We start from the raw sequence: 24,290 nt of genomic DNA on the forward strand, positions 1-24,290 counted from the left end.
TAAAAATACAAATATTAGCTGGGCATGGTGGGATGTGCCTGTAGTCCCAGCTACTTGGGAGGCTGAGGCAAGAGAATTGCTTGAATGTAGGAGGCGGAGGTTGCAGTGAACCCAGATTGTGCCACTGCACTCCAGCCTGGGTGACAGAATAGAGCAGAGCAAGACTGCCTCAAAAAAAAAAAAAAAAAAAAAAAGATATCATAGGTCTAGTTTTTAAACTGCTGTCACAGGACAAGAGAAACTGAACAAAAACTGAATGAGGCTGGGCGCAGTAACTCATGCCTGTAATCCTAGCACTTTGGGAGGCCAAGGCGGGTGGATCACTTGAGGTCAGGAGTTTGAGACCAGCCTGGTCAACATAGTGAAATCCCATCTCTACTAACAATACAAAAATTAGCTGGGCACGGTGGCGCACACCTGTAATCCCAGCTACTCAGGAGACTCACTTGAACCTGGGAGGCGGAGGCTGCAGTGAGCCGAGATTGCGCCACTGCACTCCAGCCTGGGCGACAGAGCGAGACTCTGTTTCAAAAAAAAAAAAAAAGCTGAATGAAACAAATCCTAGGCCCTAGTTTTCTAGTCCAGAAATGTATGCTAATGCTATACACATAAGCATGGTAGCCTTTGGTGGTTCTTAAAAGGGCTTTTTGCTAGTTCTTATCAGGTACACTCCTTTTACCCTGGACTCCCTTCTCTTTGTGCTGTATACAGTCCAGGGATGGCAAATTTCCATTCTATTAAGCCATTAATAAGACTGTTCAGGAGATGGACAAGCCATTATAGTTCCTGCTCCCACTTTCTTCAAGGAAAAAAAAGGACTAGTTACTCTCTAGACCACAGGGAAGTACCTGTGTGTCTTCAGATATAATATGATCCTAAATGTTTATATAAGTAACATAAAATTCAAGCAATAAAACATCTTGATTTGCAAATTGACAAAAGATAAACTACACTTTGGGAGTAAGTAGAGGCAATACATCAGTAATTTGAATAATCTTCTATTTCATGTAACTAAATATAGCCACCAAGAACTCCTTAATCCACTGCTTAGATACTGAACTATATCATTCATCTACAGAGAGGAAAACTTAGGGACCATGGCAGTTATTTCAAGTCATCCACGAAGAAGTGTTCTTATCTGAAAACATAACGTACCTTTTTTTTTTTTTTCTTTTAAGACGGAGTTTCGCTCTTGTTGCCCAGGCTGGAGTGCAATGGCGCAATGTCGGCTCACTGCAACCTCCACCTCCCAGGTTCGAGCGATTCTCCTGACTCAGCCTCGCGAGTAGCTGGGATTACAGGCACGTGCCACCACACCCGGCTAATTTCTATACTTTTAGTAGAGATGGAGTTTCTCCATGTTGGTCAGGCTGGTCTCAAACTCCCAACCTCAGGTGATCTGCCCACCTTGGCCTCCCAAAGTGCTGGGATTACAGATGTGAGCCATTGCTCCTGGCACATATTGTATTTTTAATCTGAATATTTTTATCTCAGAGTAACAGAGACCTAACACTCTGATAATTTTAAAAAAATTAATATTAACCAAATTATTCACATACGTTTTCCAGGTAGAATGGCTTAAAGGAAAAGATAAATCTAGTAATAGTCAGTGAAAAGAATGTATGTTAACAGTAGCAAACATAAAATATGACTTCTTACCCAACCATTTGTAGAAGAAATAAAGTAAGACCATCATAACACAGCAGATGACCACAAATATTACAACTGTAAGAGGACTAAAAGTTAAATATTCTTCCTTCTTTTTCCTCATTTCTCTATCTTCAGTTGTCACTGCTTTCAAGTTTTCCCTGTACAAACACACAGGAACTTTAGCAAATCTTAGCCAAGTACAGTTATTTAAAAAATTTATCTCTAACACCAATTTAAATTTGTTTCTGAAGAAAACAATGTATTTTTATTTATTAAAATACTTTTATTTTATTATTTTTCTAAGCTATTTTGTTACAGCAAGTAATGTACTTTTTAAAAACTGTACCCTAAAAAGAAATATTTAATCTAGAAAGTAAAATCCTCTTAAATGCTACTTTCCAGAGATGATCTGTTTCAACCACTAACTTTTGAAACATTTTTTTCTGCAGGCAAAATTGTTGAAAGAGATGACATTGGCCAGGCATGGTGGCTCATGCCTGTAATCCCAGCACTTTGGGAGGCTGAGGCAGGTGGATCACGATGTCAGGAGTTCAAGACCAGCCTAACCAACATGGTGAAACTCCGTCTCTACTAAAAATACAAAAATTAGCCGGGCGTGGTGGTGTGCGCCTGTAATCTCAGCTGCTTGGGAGGCTGAGGTGGGAGCATTGCTTGAACCCGGGAGGCGGAGGTTGTGGTGAGCTGAGATTGTGCCATTGCACTCCAGCCTGGGCAATAAGAGCGAAACTCCGTCTCAAAAAAAAAAAAAAAAAAGAAAGAGATGACATTTATTATATAAACAAAGTAATACTTGTGGATGTTTATATTATCTAATTTGAAAATTATATTGACATAATAAATTTCAAACTAAAACCAATGCTTCTTACAAACTTACTATTATCAACTTACAGGTAGTAAAATACTTCTAAAAATTAGCTTCTCTTTTTTTTTGAGACAGAGTCTTGCTCTGTTGCTGAGGCTGGAGTGCAGTGGCGTGATCTCTGCTCACTGAAACCTCTGCCTCCCAGGTTCAAGCAATTCTCCTGCCTCAGCCTCCCGAGTAGCTGTGACTACAGGCACATGTGACTAGGCCCGGCTAATTTTTTGTATTTTAGTAGAGACGGGGTTTCACCATGTTGCCCTGGCTGGTCTCGAACTGAGCTGAGGCAAACCACCCACCCTGGCCTCCCAAAATGCTGGGATTACAGGCGTGAGCCACCGCACCTGGCCGCTTCTCTTAAATGTAAATGCTAAATTCTCCTCTCAATCAACTTAGCATTTACTATATGCCTAGTCTACGCTCATCAATGTATTATAAAGGACTCAAAAGAAATTCAAAGCATAACTTTGTCCTACCTTTATTTAAGATAACGAAATATTGTCTCAACCCTTGCTAGGCCACAGAGCTAATAACAGAGACAGAAGTCGAGGAGGAAAAGAACTGCAACTGTTGTTTGTTGGGCAACCTTACTACTGTCTCCTCCTAGTTATATGCGACCTACGACATATTATTAATACTACTTCTGAATACTTTTCAACAACTCTGTTCTAAACTCTGCTCCCTCCTGGGCAAATCCTGGCCCTGCTTGTTAGGTCTGGGCTCAATACAAAATTTAGGTTAAAAATGTTTATTTCTTTCAATATATTTTTTTAAATTAATTTTAAAAATTAAAAAAAAAGAGTAGATTGCCTGGGAAAAGAGCAGGGAGAGGGTTGATGGAGACATGCTAGCACCTCCCCTGAAACTCTAGAGCTGAATGACAGGGTATTAAATAAATTTCTATAAATGTGGCACCTGAGTGTAAAAAGGTGCTAATTATGATATCTGCCACTACAGAAATACATTTAAAGAAATTTTTGTCATAGTATACATATAAGCCATAATAATTAAATATTTATCTATTCATAGTCATTGAACTAAAAAGCACAGGCAATTTCTTGAAGGAAAGCATACAATGTACTAGATTTAGATCACATTAAAATATTACAATTCTGCTGGGTGTGGTGGCTCACACTTGTGATCCCAGAACTTTAAGAGGCTGAGGTGGGCAGATCACTTGAGGTCAGGAGTTGAGACCAGCCTGGCCAACATGATGAAAGTCCATCTCCACTAAAAATACAAAAATTAGCCAGGTGTGGTGGCACGTGCCTGTAATCCCAGCTACTTGAGAGGCTGAGGCAGGAGAATCGCTTGAACCTGGGAGGCAGAGGTTGCGGTGAGCAAAGACCGCATGCCACCGCACTCCAGCCTGGGTGACAGTGAGACTCCAACTCACACACAAAAAAAAATTACAATTCATCTTTTTTGAAAAAAAAAAAAATTGTACTTTCATATCAGCTTGAGAGCCATATGCAATAGGAACCTAAGCTTTATTGCATGCCATCTAGAGGTTATAAAGGCCGAGGACCAGTGACCTTATTATAAAAAGATTTTAGGCTGGGCATGGTGGCTCACGCCTGTAATCCCAGCACTTTGGGAGGCCGAGGCAGGCGGATCACCTGAGGTCAGAAGTTCAAGACCAGCCTGGCTAACATGGTGAAACCACATCTCTATTAATAATACAAAAATTAGCTGGGCGTGGTGATCCATGCCTGTAATCCCAGCTACTTGGGAGGCTGAGGCAGGATAATTGCTTGAACCCAGAAGGCGGAGGTTGCAGTGAGCCAAGATCGCGCCACTGCACTCCAACCTGGGCAACAAGAGCAAAACTCCGACTCCAAAAAAAAAACAAAAAAGATTTTAACACTCTGCTGAAAAGTCTTTCTATAGAACCCAGGCATCTTTCCCTTTTGCTTAAGGTACATCTCTCATTTGGTAGAGTAATTTTGGGTTGTGAGGTCCTGTTCTGGCACATTTTCCCTTCCCTAAGCCTTACTCTCTTTCCATCCAACTGTCATTACTTGCTAAATGATGGGCCTTACGTTTTTAATAATTCTTTTTATGGAACTTTTTCCTTTATATCACTGATTCATATTCTCTTTCTCCATACGGTCACCACCCCTTTCTCCTCCCACATACACTTACTTCTCTCTATCTTTATTTTGCTCTTAGAATCAGCCCCCTCAATTTTAAAATCCATGATCCTGCAGGTATGGGACATTTCCTCTCCCAATCTGGTTTCCTAAGGCAACAAATTACTTCTTTCTGCTCCATCATCATGTTTTACAAATAAAAAAGCTGATATGTACTCCCCTCCAATTTTCAATTTTCTCAAGGAGGAGTTTGTCCTAGCATGTATATAAAAAAGCTTGCCTTGCTAAACTCAAAGTGTGGTCCATAGGCCAGCTAAATCACTTGGGAGTTGTTAAAAATGCAGAATTGGGCCAGGCACGGTGGCACACACCTGTAATCCCAGCACTTTGGGAGGCTGAGGCGGACGGATTGCCTGAGCTCAGGAGTTCAAAACTAGCCTGGGCAACACGGTGAAACCCTGTCTCTACTAAAATACAAAAAATTAGTCAGGCGTGGTGGCGTGCACCTGTAATCCCAGCTACTGGGGAAGGTGAAGCAGGAGAATTGCTTGAACCTGGGAGGCAGAGGTTGCACTCCATTGCACTCCAGCCTGGGCAACAGAGTGAGATTGCATCTCAAAAAAACAAAAAACAGAATACAGAATCTGGGCCCCTATCCCAAACCTACTAAATCTGAATTTGTATTTTATTATTCTTATTGTTATCTTTTTGAGATAGGATTTTGCTCTGCTGCCCAGGCTTGAGTGCAGTGGCATGGTAACAGCTCAATGCAGCCTGAAATTCCTGGGCTCAAATGGTCCTCCTACATCAGCCTCCTGAGTAGCTAGGACTATAGGTTCATGTCACCACAGCCAACTAATTTGTAAATTCTTTTTGTAGAGATGGGTCTCACTATGTTGCCCAGGCTGGTCTCAAACTCCTGGGCACAAGTGATCTATCTGCCTCGGCCTCCCAAAGTGCTAGGATTACAAGTGTGAGCCACCACAACTGGCCTGAATTTGTATTTTAATAAGATCTCTAGATAAGTATATGCACTTTACAGTTTGAGAAGCACTATTCTAGAGAAGAAAAAATTTACAGGGTAATGGAAGTACAGTAAGAATCTATAATAAATAGGAAAACATTTTCAACAAATCAGCAGCTTTTGGAAAATTATTTCTAAAATTTCCCTAAGTAATATACAAAATGATTTTAGAAATATGGAGATCTTACATACTATGCTTTATAAAGATTAATAATTGCCAGGCACAGTGGCTCACACCTGTAATCCCAGCACTTTGGGAGGCCGAGGCAGGCGGATCACCTGAGGTCAGGAGTTCGCGACCAACCTGGCCAACATGGCGAAACCCCATCTCTACTAAAAAAAATACAAAAAATTAGCTGGGTGTGGTAGTTCACACCTACAATCCCAGCCACTTGGGAGGCTGAGGCAGGAGAATTGCTTGAACCTGGGAGGTGGAGGTTGCAGTGAGTCAAGATTGCACCATTGCACTGCAGCTTGGGTGACAGAGTGAGACTCCATCTCAAAAAAAAAAAAAAAAAAAGATTAAAGATTAATAATGAAGGAAAAAAACATGCTCATATGAAAGATGTGACTGATATATGTTGAAACATGCTTTCCAAATACATAAAATGTTTAAAGCTCAACGCTCCAGGAACCTACACTTGTTAAACTCTCAACATTTCCCTCTTGATGTAAGTCAATCAAATTTTAGTATTTAAGAAATTACAAATAACCTTAGCTTCATTTAGTTACAAATAAGATCTTTTAAATGGAAGCGATAGATCAATTCACAAGGCAAATATATTTTGCCCTTCATACATGAAATAATATGCTCTGGGCACATTTTTTTCATTGAGAGTTATGAATATACATTGACTCTTTTTAATTTAGAGCCAAAAGTGCAAAACTGTAAGGAGACCGAGTTAAGGTTACTACTAAATAGGAAAATCTGAATTTTATGTACATTTGAAATTTCTATATTTAAATTAAAATACGGACATGCTTTAAAGTTTTAGTTAATCTTCATGCTATAGATTTTTCTTCTCACTGTATAATTTTGGCCATTTGAGTCTTTTTGTTTAAACTGGCAGAAAGTTGAAATATTTGGCTATTCAGGAAATCAAGACTACAGATGCTTTGCGCCCCCAGAAACAGTACATTGCATCATTGTTCACTTTAGCAGCAGATGTGGTAGCTATGGGGGCAGTAGGGTTAGAAGTTTGTAAAAGGTAATTTTAAGGATAATTTATTATAAATCATTTCCTCTAATCTGCATAAATTAATTAGAACTGATTTTAATAAAACTTATAAAGTATATAGAAAACATTTAAAGCTGTTGTTGGAGAAAAGGGAAGCATATACAGATTCAGTTGGATTGCATTTTACTTTCTGGTGTATGAATTTATGGCAAACAATGCAGTTTGTGGCTTTTTCATTTCTTTCAATAAAAATACTTAGAAAATATAATTTTTATTTTTTATGTTTTTGTAGAGATGGGTTTTGTTCTGTTTTGAGATGGAGTTTCGCTCAGTCACCCAGGCTGGAGTGCAATGGGATGATCTTGGCTCACTGCAACCTCCACCTCCTGGGTTCAAGTGATTCTTCTGCTTCAGGCTCCTGAGTAGCTGGGACTACAGGCGCACGCCACCACACCTGTTTGATTTTCGTACTTTTACTAGAGATGGGGTTTTGCCATGTGGGCCAGGCTGATCTCAAACTCCTGACATCAGATGATCCGCCTGCCTCAGCCTCCCAAAGAGCTGGGATTACAGGCGTGAGCCACCACACCTGGCCGAGACGGGGTTTCACTATGTTGCCCAGGCTGATCTTGAACTCCTGGGCTCAAGTGAACTGCCCACCTGACCTCCCAAAAATGAGTCACTGCAGCTGGCCTTTTTTTTTTTTTTTAGTAGGGTCTCACTCTGTTGCCCAGGTTGGAGTGCAGTAGCACAATCACAGCTCCCTGTAACCTGAAACTCCTGGGCTCAAGCAATCCTCTCACCTCCACCTCCTGAGTAGCCTCTGGGGCTAGAGGCATGTGCCACTACGCCTGGCGCTGGCTAATTTTTTTATTTTTAGAAGAGATGAGGTCTTGCTATGTTGCCAAGGCTAGAAAATATAATTTTTAGGCCGGGCATGGTAGCTCACGCCTGTAATCCCAGCACTTTGGGAAGCCGAGGTGGGCAGATCACCTGAGGTCAGGAGTTCAAGACCAGTCTGGCCAACATGGTGAAAACTCATCTCTACTAAAAACACAAAAACTAGCCAGGCATGGTGGCAGGCACCTGTAATCCCAGCTACTAAAGAGGCTGAGGCAGGGGAAGCGCTTGAATCTGGGAGGCGGAGGTTGCAGTGAGCTGAGATCATAGCACTGCACTCCAGCCCGCGTGACAGAGCAAGTCTCCATCTCAAAAAATATATATAAATAAATAATTTTTAATTGAGAAATCCTAAAATTGAGAGATGCCTCAATTTATCCATGACTTTATAAAGCAAAATTAAAAACAAACATGGAGGCCAGGCACGGTGACTCACGCCTGTAATCCCAACACTTCGGGAGGCCAAGGCGGGCAGATCAAAAGGTCAAGAGACCAAGACCATCCTGGTCAACATGGTGAAACACCATCTCTACTAAAAATACAAAAATTAGCTGGGCATGGTGGTGTGTGCCTGTAGTCCCAGCTACTTGGGAGGCTGAGGCAGGAGAATCACTTGAACCGGAGAGGCGGAGTTTTCAGTGAGCCAAGATCACACCACTGTACTCCAGCCTGGCAACAGAGCGAGACTCTGTATCAAAAAAAAAAAAAAAAAAATGGAAAATGTAAAAACATTTATGTTTATTTTGTCTGACTAGCTTGCGGCTAATTATGTTCTCTAAATGCATAAAAGTTCTCTGATATTTTACTGCTACCTTACAGTTTGCTAAATAGCCATTGCTTTTGAGAATTGAATAGTGTGGTGTTTAGTGGTTATTTAACTGTGTCTATGTTTTTCAAAGTTTTATATTAATTATTTACTTTTTTTTTTTTTTTTTTTTTTGGAGACATAGTCTCACTCTTGTCACCTAGGCTGGAATGCAATGGCGCAATCTCAGCTCACTGCAACCTCCACCTCCCGGGTTCAAGCAATTCTCCTGCCTCAGCCTCCCAAGTAGCTGGGATTATAGGCACGCACCACTGCACCCAGGTAATTTTTGTATTCTTCGTAGAGACAGGGTTTCACCATGTTGGCCAGGCTTGTCTCAAACTCCTGACCTCAGGTGATCTGCCCGCCTCGGCCTCCCAAATTGTTGGAATTACAGGCATGAGCCACCGTGCCTGGCCTATTTATGTATTATAAAAAGTGACAGTAGTACCATTTTAGTTGGCCTGAATGTTTTCAAGCCTTGAAATAAATCTTGACTAAGTGAAAAAAAAGATGGCCATTACTAACATCCTTAGAATTCCTAAAGCATTAAACAGAATGATGAGGCCACACTGTAATGACCCAGCCCAGGAGGAGCTGAAAAACTCCCCACTTTCTCTTGCTTATTTTCTTCCAATCTAAATCAATAGGCATATTAGGATATCTCCCATGACGTTTCCTGGGAGACAGAATTAAACATTTTAACTTAAAAGAGTCTCTGATGTGATGTCAATGTTCCTCTGACAGTGGAAGAGTTAGAGAAATCTGTGACTCTTTTCTCTCTGGTGAAAATGTAAATGATCTACATGAGGACAAACCTGCAGACTGGGCTTACTGGCATCATATTCTGAGGGCAGATAAAATTTTTAAATGTTGTTATATAATTAAAATGATTGCAGAAATTTTTAACCATTTATTACAAAAACGCTTAAGTTAATTAAACTTACAATTCAACTAGTCCACTCCAGTATCCACCTAATGCCACAGTGAACACAGCAATTACAAAAATAACCACCATAGTATAATCAAAGTTAGGCCACGATGGAGAATACATTTTCACAGTAATGTTATCTCCTAGAGTCTGAAAGGCAAAATAACAGTTAAACACAGGAATAACTTTTCTCTCTACTATAGTCATAACAGCAATAGTCCACATTTCACTCTGGAATGGACATTATACATCAGACAGTTAAGAAGACTAGAATTATTGTCTGATGACATGATATATTCTCTAGTCAAAAGTATGACGATATGCTTTGGTTTATAAAATCTTTAAAGTGCAGTGTTCTACACAATCATATTTTGTTCAGGAATTTAAAGTTAAGATAAATGACATGACAAGAAATTTTTAAAGAACTGAAAACAAACATCCTTTCTAAAGTTTAGGCTTTGAGACACTTTGTGCCAAATGAGAGATGAGTACTTTCCAAACAAAAACTTGATAGGCCTTATAGCTTCTTGTTAGCAAATGGAGCAAATATAACACTCAAAATTAAACATTAGTGATTAAAAATAAAGAGATATAATATTTATAAACTTTATCTAATATGTAATTGCTAATTTACCTGGTTCATATCTCTAAAGTCTTTGTAGCTTATAAATGCAATCAGTATTTTCACATCAGGAAATTCAGATCTGTTACCTGAGGGAGGAAACTAAAAGAAAAAAAATTATGAAAACTTATTTACTACTAATATATTTATAGAATAAAATACTATTCCATTAAATGTAAATATTACATCTTTCTTTAAGTTATAAGACAAAATTTCAGGTATTCTTTCTTAATGCTCCATAAGTTCTCAAAATTGAATCCTTTTAACATGAACTTAAACTGATAAATGCTATAATATATATAGCATTTATGATATATTCATATTACATATGTGTAACACATATATATCTATATATATGCAGATATATATATTTGTTCCTAACAAAGTCTTGTCTGCTCTAGGAATAGAAAAACTGAAAAACTTTCCAAGTAAATGCCTATTAGATCTTGATTATTTATTTACAAAGAATCTTGTCATCAGATCATTCAAAACTCAGCCTCTAAACCACACACAAAGACATTAATTCCATTTTTGTGAAATTTCACATCATGAACTCAAAATAAGATATGATTGTTTTTATAACTTACTAGGACACTGTTATTGACAACTAACATTGCTTCAGCACCTCCTTTCTGTGCAATTCTGGCTTTTTCAAGAAAATGGCAGCTTCCCCATGGAACCACAACTGCTTTGTTCTTTATGCCAACAGGAGGAATATCAGAAAGGTTGCATAGTGGTGTGGAAGTCAGATTCATCAAACTAATGGAAGTCTGAAAATAAGAAATGTCTTTTTAACATGTTAAAAATCTATTTCATCCCAAATGCATTCAGTTATAAATACTGCATTTGGTTATCAGTATTGGTTTAAGACAATATCTTTTGAATTAGAAATATTTAGGCTTAGAATTAAGTATTTTAAAATTCCCTATTTTCCCAGAGAGAAAAATACTTGAGAAAAATCAATAATTATTTATTAACAACCGTATATGACAATGGTTCACAATAAAACATAATTATCAGTCATTCTCACTTCTTCAATATTTTTTTCTTTTTTCTTTTTAAATAGAGACAGGGTGTCACTATGCTGACCAGATTGGTCTTGACCACTTGGTCTCAAATGATCCTCCCATCTTGACATCCCAAAGTGCTAGGGTTACAGGTATCAGCCATTGTACACAGCCTTCTTCACTATTTTTTTTTTTTTTTTTCCAGAGACGAAGTCTCACCCTGTCGCCCAGGCTGGAGTGCAGTGGCGCGATCTCAGCTCACTGCAAGCTCCACCTCCTGGGTTCACACAATTCTCCTGCCTCAGCCTCCTGAGTAGCGGGACTACAGGCGCCTGCCACCACACCCAGCTAATTTTTGTATTTTTAGTAGAGAAGGGGTTTCACCGTGTTAGCCAGGATGGTCTCGATCTCCTGACCTCATGATCCGCCCACCTCGGCCTCCCAAAGTGCTGGGATTACAGGCATGAGCCACCGCGCCCAGCCTCCTTCTTCACTATTTTTATGTTTATGAATAGTAACTGTGATTTACTTACTGCATTTTCTAGGGTACTTGGAAGAGCTGTCCAATAAGGGTTATAAAGCATGCAGTAGTCCTTGGTTGTGCTATTTCCAGACGCATGCAAGATTGCTTCCTGAGCGGCTGTCTAGGAGACAAACAATAACTTTCAAACTTGCAATGTTATGGCTTGCCAACAACTAAGGATTTTAATAACGCTATTTATATGCAGGGGTGATCACATTTCCTTGAGAGGGATGGTCTTCCATGAATTTGTTTCTTCTTGTTTGAGGAAATAAAAAGGAGGGTCAGGAATATTAAAACTATACACAATTGCCCAGCACACCTTCTTTAAGGAAGATAGGTCACTTTCTCAAGGGAGTAACAATTATGACTCTTGTTATAAGGGCCGTACCCCAGGGAGAATTCTTGCTATGATGTAATTTCAATACTTCACAGCTGGAAACTTTCCTTTCCAATCTCCTATGAATTATTACTTCACTGTTTATATTCTTTTTTTTTTTTTTGAGACAGAGTCTTGCTCTGTCACCCAGACTGGAGTGCAGTAGCACAATCTTGGCTCACTGCAACCTCCACCTCCTGGGTTCAAGCAATTCTCCTGCCTCAGCCTCCCAAGTAGCTGGTACTACAGGCGTGTGTTACCATGCCCAGCTAATTTTTGTATTTTTGCTAGAGACAGGGTTTCACCATGTTGGTCAGGCTGGTCTCGAATTCCTGACCTCCCAAACTGCTGGGATTATAGGTGTGAACCACCGCACCTGGCCATTGTTTATATTCTATAAAACAACATGTACTCAAAATCCATCAATCTGTCTTACCTTCCATATTCTACTAGGAACTAGGGTACAAAGAAAAAAAGTACATTATCATTTCTAAGTGCTATCTTTGGAAGAGAACCAGCTGGAACTTGAAGTAAATTATTCTTGCTCATGTTTTCAAAATTCTGCAACTGCCTATTCAAAAAGACCAATCCAGAATTTAAAGTACAGAAAAAGAAAAGCTTTGTCTCATTTCCCACTACCTGGAAAGAAAAGCCAAGAGGTAAGAAATGATTAGAAAGAATAACTGTTGTACCTGGGGGGAGAGGAGAGTATAAAATGAAGAAATATCCAAAAATATTTAGAATACACATCACAACAGATTAAGAGTTCACATCACAATTTCCTTAAAACTTGGCTCAATACAAATCCTTCTCTCCTCCTCTGAGCAAATCTTTTTCTAAAACCGTAAGGAAGGAAAAAGAAAGAATGCTTGGCAAATGTTGATATACTAAGCTTCTGCCACCAAAGCACATTATTAGATTGAATCACATGACATTGCTGATATCTGACCAATTTTAATCTACAAAATTGGTAGTTTTATACAAGCCAACGTAAATTTCTAATGAGTATAGAAATGTTCTAATCCCATGCTCTGTTACCTAAAATGTCCCTTGAACATTTTGGATTAGAGGGTTTATGGCATACTTGGGGCTTCACAGCTCATGGATCTAAGCAAGTATAGGGAATTCATAAAACATGCCATCAAATTACATAGAATTAGATAAGGAAATAAGATGTGAAAAAGAGAAATGTAGTTTTCATTCAGCTATATACTTGGTGGCTATGAATGGATTCTGACAGCAGAGATGAACTAGTATGTTACATTCTTATAATATAACAAACTACATGCTAGGTTACTTTCATACATTTTTTCTGATTCAATGTCACTGTTTTTACAAACAAGGGCTCTGAGACTCAGACAAGTCACTAATGTAACCTACCTAAGGTCATATAGTAAAATCATTTACAGTTCTAACTAAAGAAGATAATCCTGCAGATAAACACGAAGGTTGCTTAGATTTAATTTAAACATTTTTGGAAAGAATGCTTCATAAGTGAATTGGGTACTTCTTACTGCATCCAACAAAATAACACATTAACGTCATGATTTCCTGCACTAGTGATGCTGACTTTGACGATCTGGTTAAGGCAGTAACCATAGGATTTCTCTAGTGTAAAGACATGTTTTTCCCTTTATGTTTGATGAGTAAGTAATCTATGGCACCATGTGAACAGCCCAACAGCTTCTTCTCACCAGGATATTAGCCTCCATGATGATCCTTGCCTACATTTAATTTCCCATATCATACTGGGGATTACAAAATGGTGAATTTTTAAAATATTGTCATTCCTTCTACCCTTACTGGCTAGTATCCTTTTTTTTTTTTGAGACAGAGTTTCGCTCTTGTTGCCCACGCTGGAGTGCAATGATATGATCTTGGCTCACTGCAACCTCTGCCTCCGGGGTCAAGCGATTCTCCTGCTTCAGCCTCCCGAGTGGCTGGGATTATAGGTGCCTGCCACCACGCACAGCTAATTTTTTGTATTTTAGTAGAGACGGGGTTTTGTCACGCTGGCCAGGCTGGTGTGGAACTCCTGACCTCAGGTGATCCACTCACCTCAGCCTCCCAAAGTACTGGGATAACAGGTGTGAGCCACTGCACCCAGCCATATCCTTCTTTTTAAAAGAGCTTTACTCTCTCCCCTACCATCTTTTAGTATCAGTAGAGATGCATTAATTTTTTAAAAATTTCAGTGTGGTATAATTACAATGGTTTGTTTGATATTCAGATTGTTCCAAATTTGGTCATTTAGAGCCTCTTCTAGCTGGCTCTTTGTATCCTTTATACAAGACTCATGCCTGTAATCCCAGCACTTTGGGAGGCTGAGGCGGGTGGATCACCTGAGGTCAGGAGTTCGAGACCAGCCTGGCCGATATGGCAAAACCCCGTCTCTACTAAAAATACAAAAATTAGGCTGGGCACAGTGGCTCACACTTATCATTCCAGCACCTCAGGAGGCCGAGGCGGGTGGACCACCTGAGGTCAGGAGTTTGAGACCATCCTGATCAACATGGTGAAACCCTGTCTGTACTAAAAATACAAAAATTAGCTGGGTGTGGTGGGCGCCTGTAATCCTAGCTACTCAGGAGGCTGAGGCAGGAAAATCGCTTGAACCTGGGGAGTGGAGGTTGCAGTGAGCCAAGATCGTGCCACTGCACTCCAGCCTGTGCAACAGAGCAAGACTCCATCTGAAAAAAAAAAACAACCCAAAAAAACAAAAAACAAGACTCCATTTGTCTTTGAGGACTTCTTGTTTTTTTGACACAGGTATCCTAGGCTGACCTTGTCCTTTATCTGCTATACATCCGGATCCAGCCATTCCATTAAGCTCCTTGTGGAGAGGAAAGATACCCAGATCAGGATCTGGGTCTTAACTGTGCATGCTGCTGCTCAAGTGGTATAACCTTTTTAATAAAAAATGAGCAGTATCTATCAAAAATTGTAATACATAGAATCTTGTGATTCATATCTACAGATATAGTATGCAAAAGCACAAAGATAAATGTTTAAGGATATTAACTGCAATATTGTATGTAATAGCAAAAAAACCCAACTTCCACCAATAAGGTAACTGTTACATTATGATATGTGCAGTACATAGCTACTCAAAACAAAGAGCTAGATCTATTTCTAGAAACAGAAGATGTCCATAGTGAGTTTTAGAGTGATATTTATAGTATAATCCTATTTTTATATAATGACCCCTCAAGAAGCCCCTACAATGTATCTGTGCATTTATATGAGCTTGAGGAAAAATGTGGAGAGATACATAAAGAGGCTATTAAAAGAAAAGAACATGCAGCAAATTTTGTGAGGGAGCCAGCATGCCCAAACAAGTTAAGGCTTTCCATGACATTTTAAATATCTTAGTAAAATTTCTCATAGATATTGCATAGCTTCGAAAATTCAGTTTACTACAATAGATATGGTAGAAAGGTTAAGAGAATGAGTTTTTAAATGATAGCACAAGGATACAATGCTAGTTTCATCATTTACTGGTTATGTTACAAGATATTTAACCCATCTTAAGTTTCAATATCTTCAGCTTTGAGATAACAATAAACACTCAGACCTCACAGTTATGATAAGGATTAAGTTAGATGATGCAACTGTTTATACATATTAATCTCTAATAAATATATCTAGCACCTTGCCAACTACTTATGTAATGTAAAAGAAATACAAAAGATTAATGTTTGGAAGATTAGTGGTTACTTGGGTCCTGGTAGGATTTGGAGATAAGGGGTACGGCTAAAGGATATAGAGTTTCTTTCTCTCTCTTTTTTTTTTTTTTTTTTTGAGACAGAGTCTCACTCTAAAGCCCAGGCTGGAGTGCAATGGCGTGATCTCGGCTCACTGCAATCTCTGCCTCCCGAGTTCAAGCAATTGTCCTGCCTCAGCCTCCTGAGTTGCTGGGATTACAGGCGCCCACCACCACGCCTGGCTAATTTTTGTATTTTTAGTAGAGACAGAGTTTCACCAGGTTGGCCAGGCTGTTCTCAAACTCCTGACCTCAGACGATCTGCCCGTCTTGGCCTCCCAAAGTTCTGGGATTACAGGCATGAGCCACCATGCCCGGACTTCTTTCTTTCTTAAAAGATTTTATTTTAGAGCAGTTTTAGTTTCACAGCAAAATAAAGCAGAGAATACAGAGTTTCAACAGAGCCTCTTATCCTACACATGTGTAGCCTCTCCCACTATCAATATCCCACAGCAGAGTGGTACATTTGTTACAACTGATGAATCTCCGTTGACACATCTTTATCATCCAAAGCCCATAGTTTACATTAGGGTTCATTCTCGGTGTTGTACATCCTATGGGTTTTGATAAGTGTACAATGACAGATATCCATCATTACAGCATTGTACTACATAGTTTCACTGCCCTAAAATTCCTCAGTGCTCCACCTATTGAGTTTCTTTTTCTGATGATGAAAATGTTATAAAATTGGCTGTGGTGATAGTTGCACGTATCTGTGAATATACTAAATATTATTGACTTATACATTTTAAATGGGTGAATTGTTTGGTATGCAAATTATACGTCAATAAAGCTGTTGAAAAAATAACACAAAACAAGAAAGTATAGTCTTACTGGGGAGATTAAAAGCAAACTTGAAACTGATAATCATGAGAAGGAAGTAATTAAAGCCAAAGACTTCCTAGCAAAAACTTTAATAGTTTTTAAGGTATTAAAAACGCAAATTGGCCAGGCGTGGTGGCTCATGCCTGTAATCCCAGCACTTTGGGAGGCCGAGGTGGGCAGATCAACTGAGGTTGGGTGTTCGAGACCAGCCTGACCAACATGGAGAAACCCTGTCTCTACTAAAAACAAAAAATTAGCCGGGCATGGTGGCCCACGCCTGTAATCCCAGCTACTCGGGAGGCTGAGGCAGGAGAATCACTTGAACCCAGGAGGTAGAGGTTGCGGTGAGCCAAGATCGAGCCATTGCACTCCAGCCTGGGCAACAAGAGTGAAACTCGGTCTCAAAAAACAGAAACGAAAACAAAACAAAAACAACAACAAAAAAAAATGCAAATTCGGGGCTGGGCATGGTGGCCCACACCTGTAATCCCAGCACTTTGGGAGGCCTAGGCAGGAGGATCACGAGGTCAGGAGATCTTCTTAACCATCCTGGCTAAGAAGGTGAAACCCCGTCTCTACTAAAAATATAAAAATCAGCCGAGCGTGGTGGCACGTGCCTGTAGTCCCAGCTACTCCGAAGGCTGAGGCAGGAGAATCGCTTGAACCCGGGAGGCAGAGGTTGTAGTGAGCCAAGATCGCGCCACTGCCTTCCAGCCTGGGTGACTGAACGAGACTCTGTCTCAAAAAAAAAAAAAAAGCAAATTTGGAAGGGCATGGTGGCTCACGCCTGCAATCCCAGTGCTTTGGGAGGCCAATGCTGGAGGGCCACTTGAGGCCAGGAGTTCTAGACCAGTCTGGGCAATATGGAGAGATCTCGTTTCTACAAAAAAATAAAAAAATTAGCTTGGTGTACAGGCGTGTACCTATAGTCCCAGCTACTCCAGAGGCTGAGGTGAAAGGATTACTTGAGGCTTGGAGGTTGAAGCTGCAGGGAGCCATGACCATGCCACTGCACTCCAGCCTAGGGCCTAGGTGACAGAAGGACACCCTGTCTGAAAAAAAAAAAGAAGAAGAAAAGAAAAAAGCAAATTCTTGGGCCCCATTCCAGACCTACTGAATCAGAAGTTCTGACCAATTTATGTTTTAACAAGCCCTTCTGGAGATTCTGACATCAGTTAAAGTTTGAGAACCACTGTTATAGGAGCAGTGCTTATAGGAGACAAGATCTTGCCGTGGTACTCAGGCTGGTCTCAAACTCCTGGCCTCAAGTGATCCTCCCACCTCAGCCTCTCAAAGTGCTGGAATTACACGTATCAGCCACCATGCTTGGCCTGATATTCTGCATTTCTAATAAGCTCCTAGGTGATGCTGATGGTCAATGGACTACACCTTGAGTAACAAGGCTATAAAAGAACAGAACAGTGGAAACCACAGTGCTGTGTCAATTAAGTTGGGAAACATACAGAAAATGGGCTTGAAAGTCAGGGTCTGGGCTGGGCGTGGTGGCTCATGCCTGTAATCCCAGCACTTTGGGAGGCCGAGGTGGGCGGATCATGAGGTCAGGAGATCAAGACCATCCTGGCTAACATGGTGAAACCCTGTCCCTACTAAAAATACAAAAAAATTAGCCGGGTGTGGTGGCAGGCGCCTGTAGACCCACTTACTCTGGAGGCTGAGGCAGGACAATGGCATGAACCTGGGAGGCGGAGCTTGCAGTGAGCTGAGATCATGCCACTGCACTCCAGCCTGACAGAGTCAGACTCCGTCTCAAAAAAAAAAAAAAAAAGTCAGGGTCTGTTTGAACATTACAAGTGCCAAATTAGGTGATCCACTCATACTAGTATTAGATCATTTGACAAAGATCCTTCCTTTTCACCTTCTAAGTTAGAGACATGCTCCAGAATGTCTGAATTTTCCTTTGTAATAAACGGTGGTCTGGTCTTCTATGGCTTCATTAAAACCTTAAAAAAAATTCTTTTAGTAAAAAGTTTAGTATCAAGAGCTAAAAGAGGCTGGGCATGGTGGCTCATACCTGGAATCCCAGCACATTGGGAAGCTGAGGTGGGAAGATCGCTTGAGGCCAGGAGTTTGAGACGAGCCTGGGTAACATAGCCAGACCCCATATCAATTGAAAAGAATCATTTAAGAGGTAGAACGGATTTAGAAATAACATAATCTAGTCTCTTCATCTTATATATGAAACAGATCCAAAATGACTAAAAGGATGAGGTCAGTCAGTCTCAGGACTAGAACTGAGCTCTCTAAAACCAAGATCAGCAGTCTTTGAAATCTGCCGTCACTTCAAGTCCCTTCACACAGCTAGATCCCCAAGCACCTCATTCTCAGTGCCCAACCATCACACTCCAGTTTTAATAATGATCACATATTTCTCTGCATTAGCTGTTAACTCCTCTTCTACAATACTGGCATGGGTTTCCTACCGCTTCTCAAGTTCCTCTAATAACCAATCAGTTCCTCCCACATCCTAAATCCTTTCCTTTTTTTTTTTGAGGCGGAGTCTCACTCTGTCGCCCAGGCTGGAGTGCAGTGGTGCAATCTCCGCTCACTGCAAGCTCCGCCTCTGGGATTCACGCCATTCTCCTGCCTCAGCCTCCCAAGTAGCTGGGACTACAGGTGGCCACCACCACGCCCGGCTAATTTTTTGTATTTTTAATAGAGACGGAGTTTCACCGTGTTAGCCAGGATAGTCTCGATCTTGTGATCCGCCTGCCTCGGCCTCCCAAAGTGCTGGGATTACAGGCGTGAGCCACTACGCCCGGCCCTAAATCCTTTCCTTATACTCTTCTAAATACTCCCAGTTCTAGGACTGTAGAGCTCATGGAACTCCTTTCCCTATGACAAATGCTCCTTACTGCTCACCCCCAATCTTCCTTTTACAGGCCAATTCCTTCAGACTGGTCCTGGAATCGAGTGTCCTCCAGGGCCATCAAATCAAGCTCACAACAGCACCTTTATATTCAGCATCTTATTCGATCCTTACACACAAAGGAAGCAAGTTTACTAGCCCATACTGTGAAGTTCTACTTCCTTTTTCTCTGACTTTATGAGGTGCCTGTTACGGTATTCTGGGATCTCATGAACAATTTTAATTTACTTTGTCCAGACCAACTGACTTCAATCATATTCCCTATCATTTTCTTTTCAAATTAAAGAATTTTAATGTTTCCAGCCTGTACAACATGGCGAAACCCCGTCTCTACTAAAAATACAAAAATTAGCCAGGCATGGTGGCAGGCGCCTATAATCCCAGCTAGTCGGGAGGCTGAGGCCTGAGAATCACTTGAACCCAGGAGGTGGAAGCTGCAGTGAGCTGAGATTGAGCCACTGCACTCCAGCCTGGGCGACAGAGTGAGACTCTGTATCAATTAAAAAAAAAAAAAAAAAAAGGCCGGGCGCGGTGGCTCACGCCTGTAATCCCAGCACTTTGGGAGGCCAAGGCGGGTGGATCACGAGGTCAGGAGATCGAGACCATCCTGGCTAACACGGTGAAACCCCGTCTCTACTAAAAATACAAAAAATTAGCCAGGCATGGTGGTGGATGCCTGTAGTCCCAGCTACTCAGGAGGCTGAGGCAGGAGAATGGCGTGAACCCGGGAGGCGGAGCTTGCAGTGAGCTGAGATGGCGTCACTGCACTCCAGCCTGGGCGACACAGTGAGACTCCATCTCAAAAAAAAAAAAAGAACAATTTTAATGTTTAAATATATCTTAATGTTGCCTATTCCTTTGATCATTTTTCTACTAAATAGCTTTTGGTATGACAAGTGTCAAAAGATTTCGCAAATCTAAAAAAAGGACAACTCCAGCCAGTGCAGTGGCTCACACCTGTAATTCCAGCACTTTGGGAGGCCAAGGCAGGCGGATCACCTGAGGTCGGGAGTTCGAGACCAGCCTGACCAATATGGTGAAACCTCGTCTCTACTAAAAACACAAAAATTAGCTGGGGATGGTGGTGTGTGCCTGTAGTCCCAGCTACTCAGGAGGCTGAGGCAGAAGAATCGCTTGAACCCGGGAGGCAGAGGTTGCAGTGAGCCAAGATCGCGCCACTATACTCCAGCCAGGGCAAAACTGTGAGGAGACTCCGTCTGAAAAAAAAAAACGCAGATTCTGATCCAGCAGTTCTTACTTGCACCTATTCCTGGCATGATGATGCATTTCTAACAAGTTTTCAAGTGATGCTCTGATGTTGGTCGAGTACATGGTTATAGACTTTATTATGAATAGTAGTGAAACTCACTAGTCTTCTAGACAGCACAAGGGTCCTCTTAGGAGTTTTCTCAAGAGATTATAGTCACAATGCATCTGCAGTCTGATGGCACAGACATCTGTGTTTGGGAAGCAGTTCTCCCATTCCTCTTACGAGTTTATTCAAAACTCTTCAGTAGATGCGTCACTGGGTCCCAGTTTCAACACTCCCCTACACGGTCTGTAAGTTAAACCTGGTTCATGTTATTTGTATTGTTTTCCATCAGATATACTTGTCTTCAGTTTAAAGAGATAATATTTGAATGTGACTATAACTCTCTCCAATTAACCCCTATGTAATCTTTCTTTATAAAAGGTACAAATTGGCTGGGCGTGGTGGCTCACGCTTGTAATCCCAGCACTTTGAGAGGCTGAGGCAGGCAGATCACCTGAGGTCAGGAGTTTGAGACCAGCTTGACCAGCATGGAGAAAACCCATCTCTACTAAAAACACAAAATTAGCCAGGCGTGGTGGCGCATGCCTGTAATCCTAGCTACTTGGGAGGCTGAGGCAGGAGAGTCGCTTGAACCCAGGAGGCGGAGGTTGCAGTGAGCTGAGATCGTGCCATTGCACTCCAGCCTGGGCAACGAGAGTGAAACTCCATCTCATAAATAAATAAATAAATAAATAAATAAATAAATAAAATGTACAAATTAAATTATGCATGCTTCTATTTTTAGTTACCAAATAGGGGGAGGGCTTGGGGGACAAATGTTGTTAATAAACAATTTATTTAGAATGAGAACTAGCAATTTTTAAAAATCTGTATTCATAAACCAGAATATATAAAGTTACAATGTAATCACTGGTAAATTCGAAGCAGCAACAGTCACCTGCCCTTACATCATAGCAATGTAAGAGATATCCCTTTCTTTACAAATATCTTTCTCTTTTACACAGGTGTCAGTTTTAAGTCAACAGCAACAGAATAAAAGAATTGAAAGGAGCCCCTGCAGGAAAGGCGGAGTTGGGATTGTCTGAATGACACACGTTCCAAAGTCAGGCCTAAAAAACTTTCTCATCATTCACTCTTTCCTCCCTAATAACTTATATAATCAAGACAACACACATTGTTTCTATTCCTTTTTTTTTTTTTGAGACGGAGTCTGGCTCTGTCGCCCAGGCTGGAGTACAGTGGCGTGATCTCGGCTCACTGCAAGCTCAGCCTCCCGGGTTCACGCCATTCTCCTGCCTCAGCCTCCTGAGTAGCTGGGATTACAGGCACCCGCCACCACGCCCAGCTAATTTTTTTATTTTTAGTAGAGACGGGGTTTCACTGTGTTAGCCAGGATGGTCTTGATCTCCTGACCTTCTGATCCGTCTGCCTCGGCCTCCCAAAGTGCTGGGATTACAGGCGTGAGCCACCGCGCCCGGCCTGTTTCTATTCTTACATCCAGTATTCAAGGTTTATGAAAACGATGCCCTGAAAGTGACTACAATTAAATTTACAGAGATTACGAGTAATTATTTAAATAGTGACTAAGTGGGAGCTAGGACATCAAATAGGGATTTACAGGGAATCAAAGTTGTCTGTGGGCCGTGGGAAAAGCAGGAACAGGATCATTCCTTCCATCTGGACAATCTGGCAACATAGAATGCACCCCTTAGCAAAGCTAAGGGGTAGCAGGGTGTGGGGAGAAGACAAGGCAACTATTCATTCATTCACTCATTCATTCATTCATTCAATACTCTGCAGTCTATGAGACGTTAGGGGAGACAGCAGAAAATGAGTTAGGTAGGGTTCCTGCTTCACGGGGCTTATACTCCACTTGTTACCTAGATTCAGCCTTCTTCCTGGTTTTCTCTAAATAATGTTCCTACTTAATATCTCAACTTTTATAGAATTTATTATTATTATTTTTGAGACGGAGTCTCATTCTGTTGCCAGGCTGGAATGCAGTGGCGAGTGATCTCGGCTCACTGCAACCTCCACCTCCCGGGTTCAAGTGATTCTCCTGCCTCAGCCTCCCGAGTAGCTGGCACCACAGGTGTGCACCACCACGCCCAGCTAATTTTTGTGTTTTTTTGAGACGGAGTCTCACTCTGTCGCCCAGGCTAGAGTGCAGTGGCGTGATCTCGGCTCACTGCAAGCTCTGCCTCCCAGGTTCATGCCATTCTCCTGCCTCAGCCTCCTGAGTTGCTGGGACTAGAGCAGGTGCCCCCCGGCCAATTTTTTTGTATTTTTAGTAGAGATGGGGTTTCACCATGTTGGCCAAGATGGTCTCGATCTCTTGACCACGTGATCTGCCTGCCTCGGCCTCCCAAAGTGCTGGGATTATAGGCGTGAGCCATCACACCTAGCCATTTATGATTTAAATTAGAATTCACAAACTCAAATGCCTACAAGGCCAGGCAAGTAATATAAATGCTTAAGTCAGAACTGATTTAAGACCATAGGGCATGGTAAAGCTTGGCAAATTCTGGCCTAAAAACAATCAACTTAAAAAAAATTTTTACTATCTTGAGGGAAGGGCCTATACTTGGAGACTTTATGGTTTGGATTTTCATAAACAGACCAAATTTCAGGTGATTTTAAACAACTGATCAAATATATAATAAGCATATCTATCCATCCATCTATCTATCTATCTATCTATCTATCTATCTATCTATCTACCTACCTACCTACCTACAGGATCTCACTCTGTCACCCAGGCTACAGAACAGTGGCATGGTCACAGCTCATTGCTGCCTTCAACTCCTGGGTGACTCACCTCACCCTCCTGAGCAGCTGGGACTACAGGCATGATCCACTGTACCCAGCTAATTTATCAAGTTTTTTTAAAGATGGGGTCTTACCATTATACTGTGCAGCCTGGCCTCAAACTTCTGGCCTCAAGCAATCCTCCTGCCTCAGCCTCCCGAAGTGCTGGTATTACAAGCATGAGCCACCATGCCTGGCCAACTTTTCCTATTTTTAAGCCTTTTCTTATAAATAAAGTTCACAAATTTATCCTATCAGTCTTGTACTCTATTTTTGATTCAGAAAGAAATTATTAGCTGGGTACAGTGGCTCACATCTGTAATCCTAGCACTTTGAGAGGCTGAGGTAGGAGGACTGCTTGAACCCTGGAGTTTGAGACTAGCCAGGGCAACATAGCAAGATTCTGTCGCTATTAAAACATATATAACCTATTTATATTACATTAATAAGAAAAAAAGGCCAGGCGCGGTGGCTCACGCCTGTAATCCCAGCACTTTGGGAAGCCGAGGTGGGTGGATCACAAGGTCAGGAGATCGAGACCATCCTGGCTAACACGGTGAAACCCCGTCTCTACTAAAAATATAAAAAATTAGCCGGGCATGGTGGTGGGTGCCTGCAGTCCCAGCTACTCGGGAGGCTGAGGCAGGAGAATGGCGTGAAGCCGGGAGGCAGAGGTTGCAGTGAGCCGAGATTGCGCCACTGCACTCTAGCCTGGGCGACAGAACGAGACTCCGTCTCAAAAAAA

The 24,290-nt window shown here is 41.3% G+C and overlaps 1 protein-coding gene across 2 annotated transcripts in view; it reads right to left on the reverse strand.

Annotated features, from left to right (window-relative positions):
- SPPL2A (signal peptide peptidase like 2A) overlaps positions 1–24,290 on the reverse strand; it is a 61,217-nt gene that overhangs the window by 30,735 nt on the left and 6,192 nt on the right. For both annotated transcript variants that reach the window (XM_002825447.6, XM_009249828.4), the window contains exons 2-6: positions 11,624–11,734; positions 10,671–10,853; positions 10,096–10,185; positions 9,478–9,611; positions 1,660–1,808 (exon numbers count right to left, since the gene is read on the reverse strand). In XM_002825447.6, coding sequence (XP_002825493.1) covers positions 1,660–1,808; positions 9,478–9,611; positions 10,096–10,185; positions 10,671–10,853; positions 11,624–11,734 — 667 coding nt within the window. The remainder of the gene's footprint in view (positions 1–1,659; positions 1,809–9,477; positions 9,612–10,095; positions 10,186–10,670; positions 10,854–11,623; positions 11,735–24,290) is intronic.

Source organism: Pongo abelii, chromosome 16 (genome assembly GCF_028885655.2).
Source record: "Pongo abelii isolate AG06213 chromosome 16, NHGRI_mPonAbe1-v2.0_pri, whole genome shotgun sequence".
NCBI lineage: Eukaryota > Metazoa > Chordata > Mammalia > Primates > Hominidae > Pongo > Pongo abelii.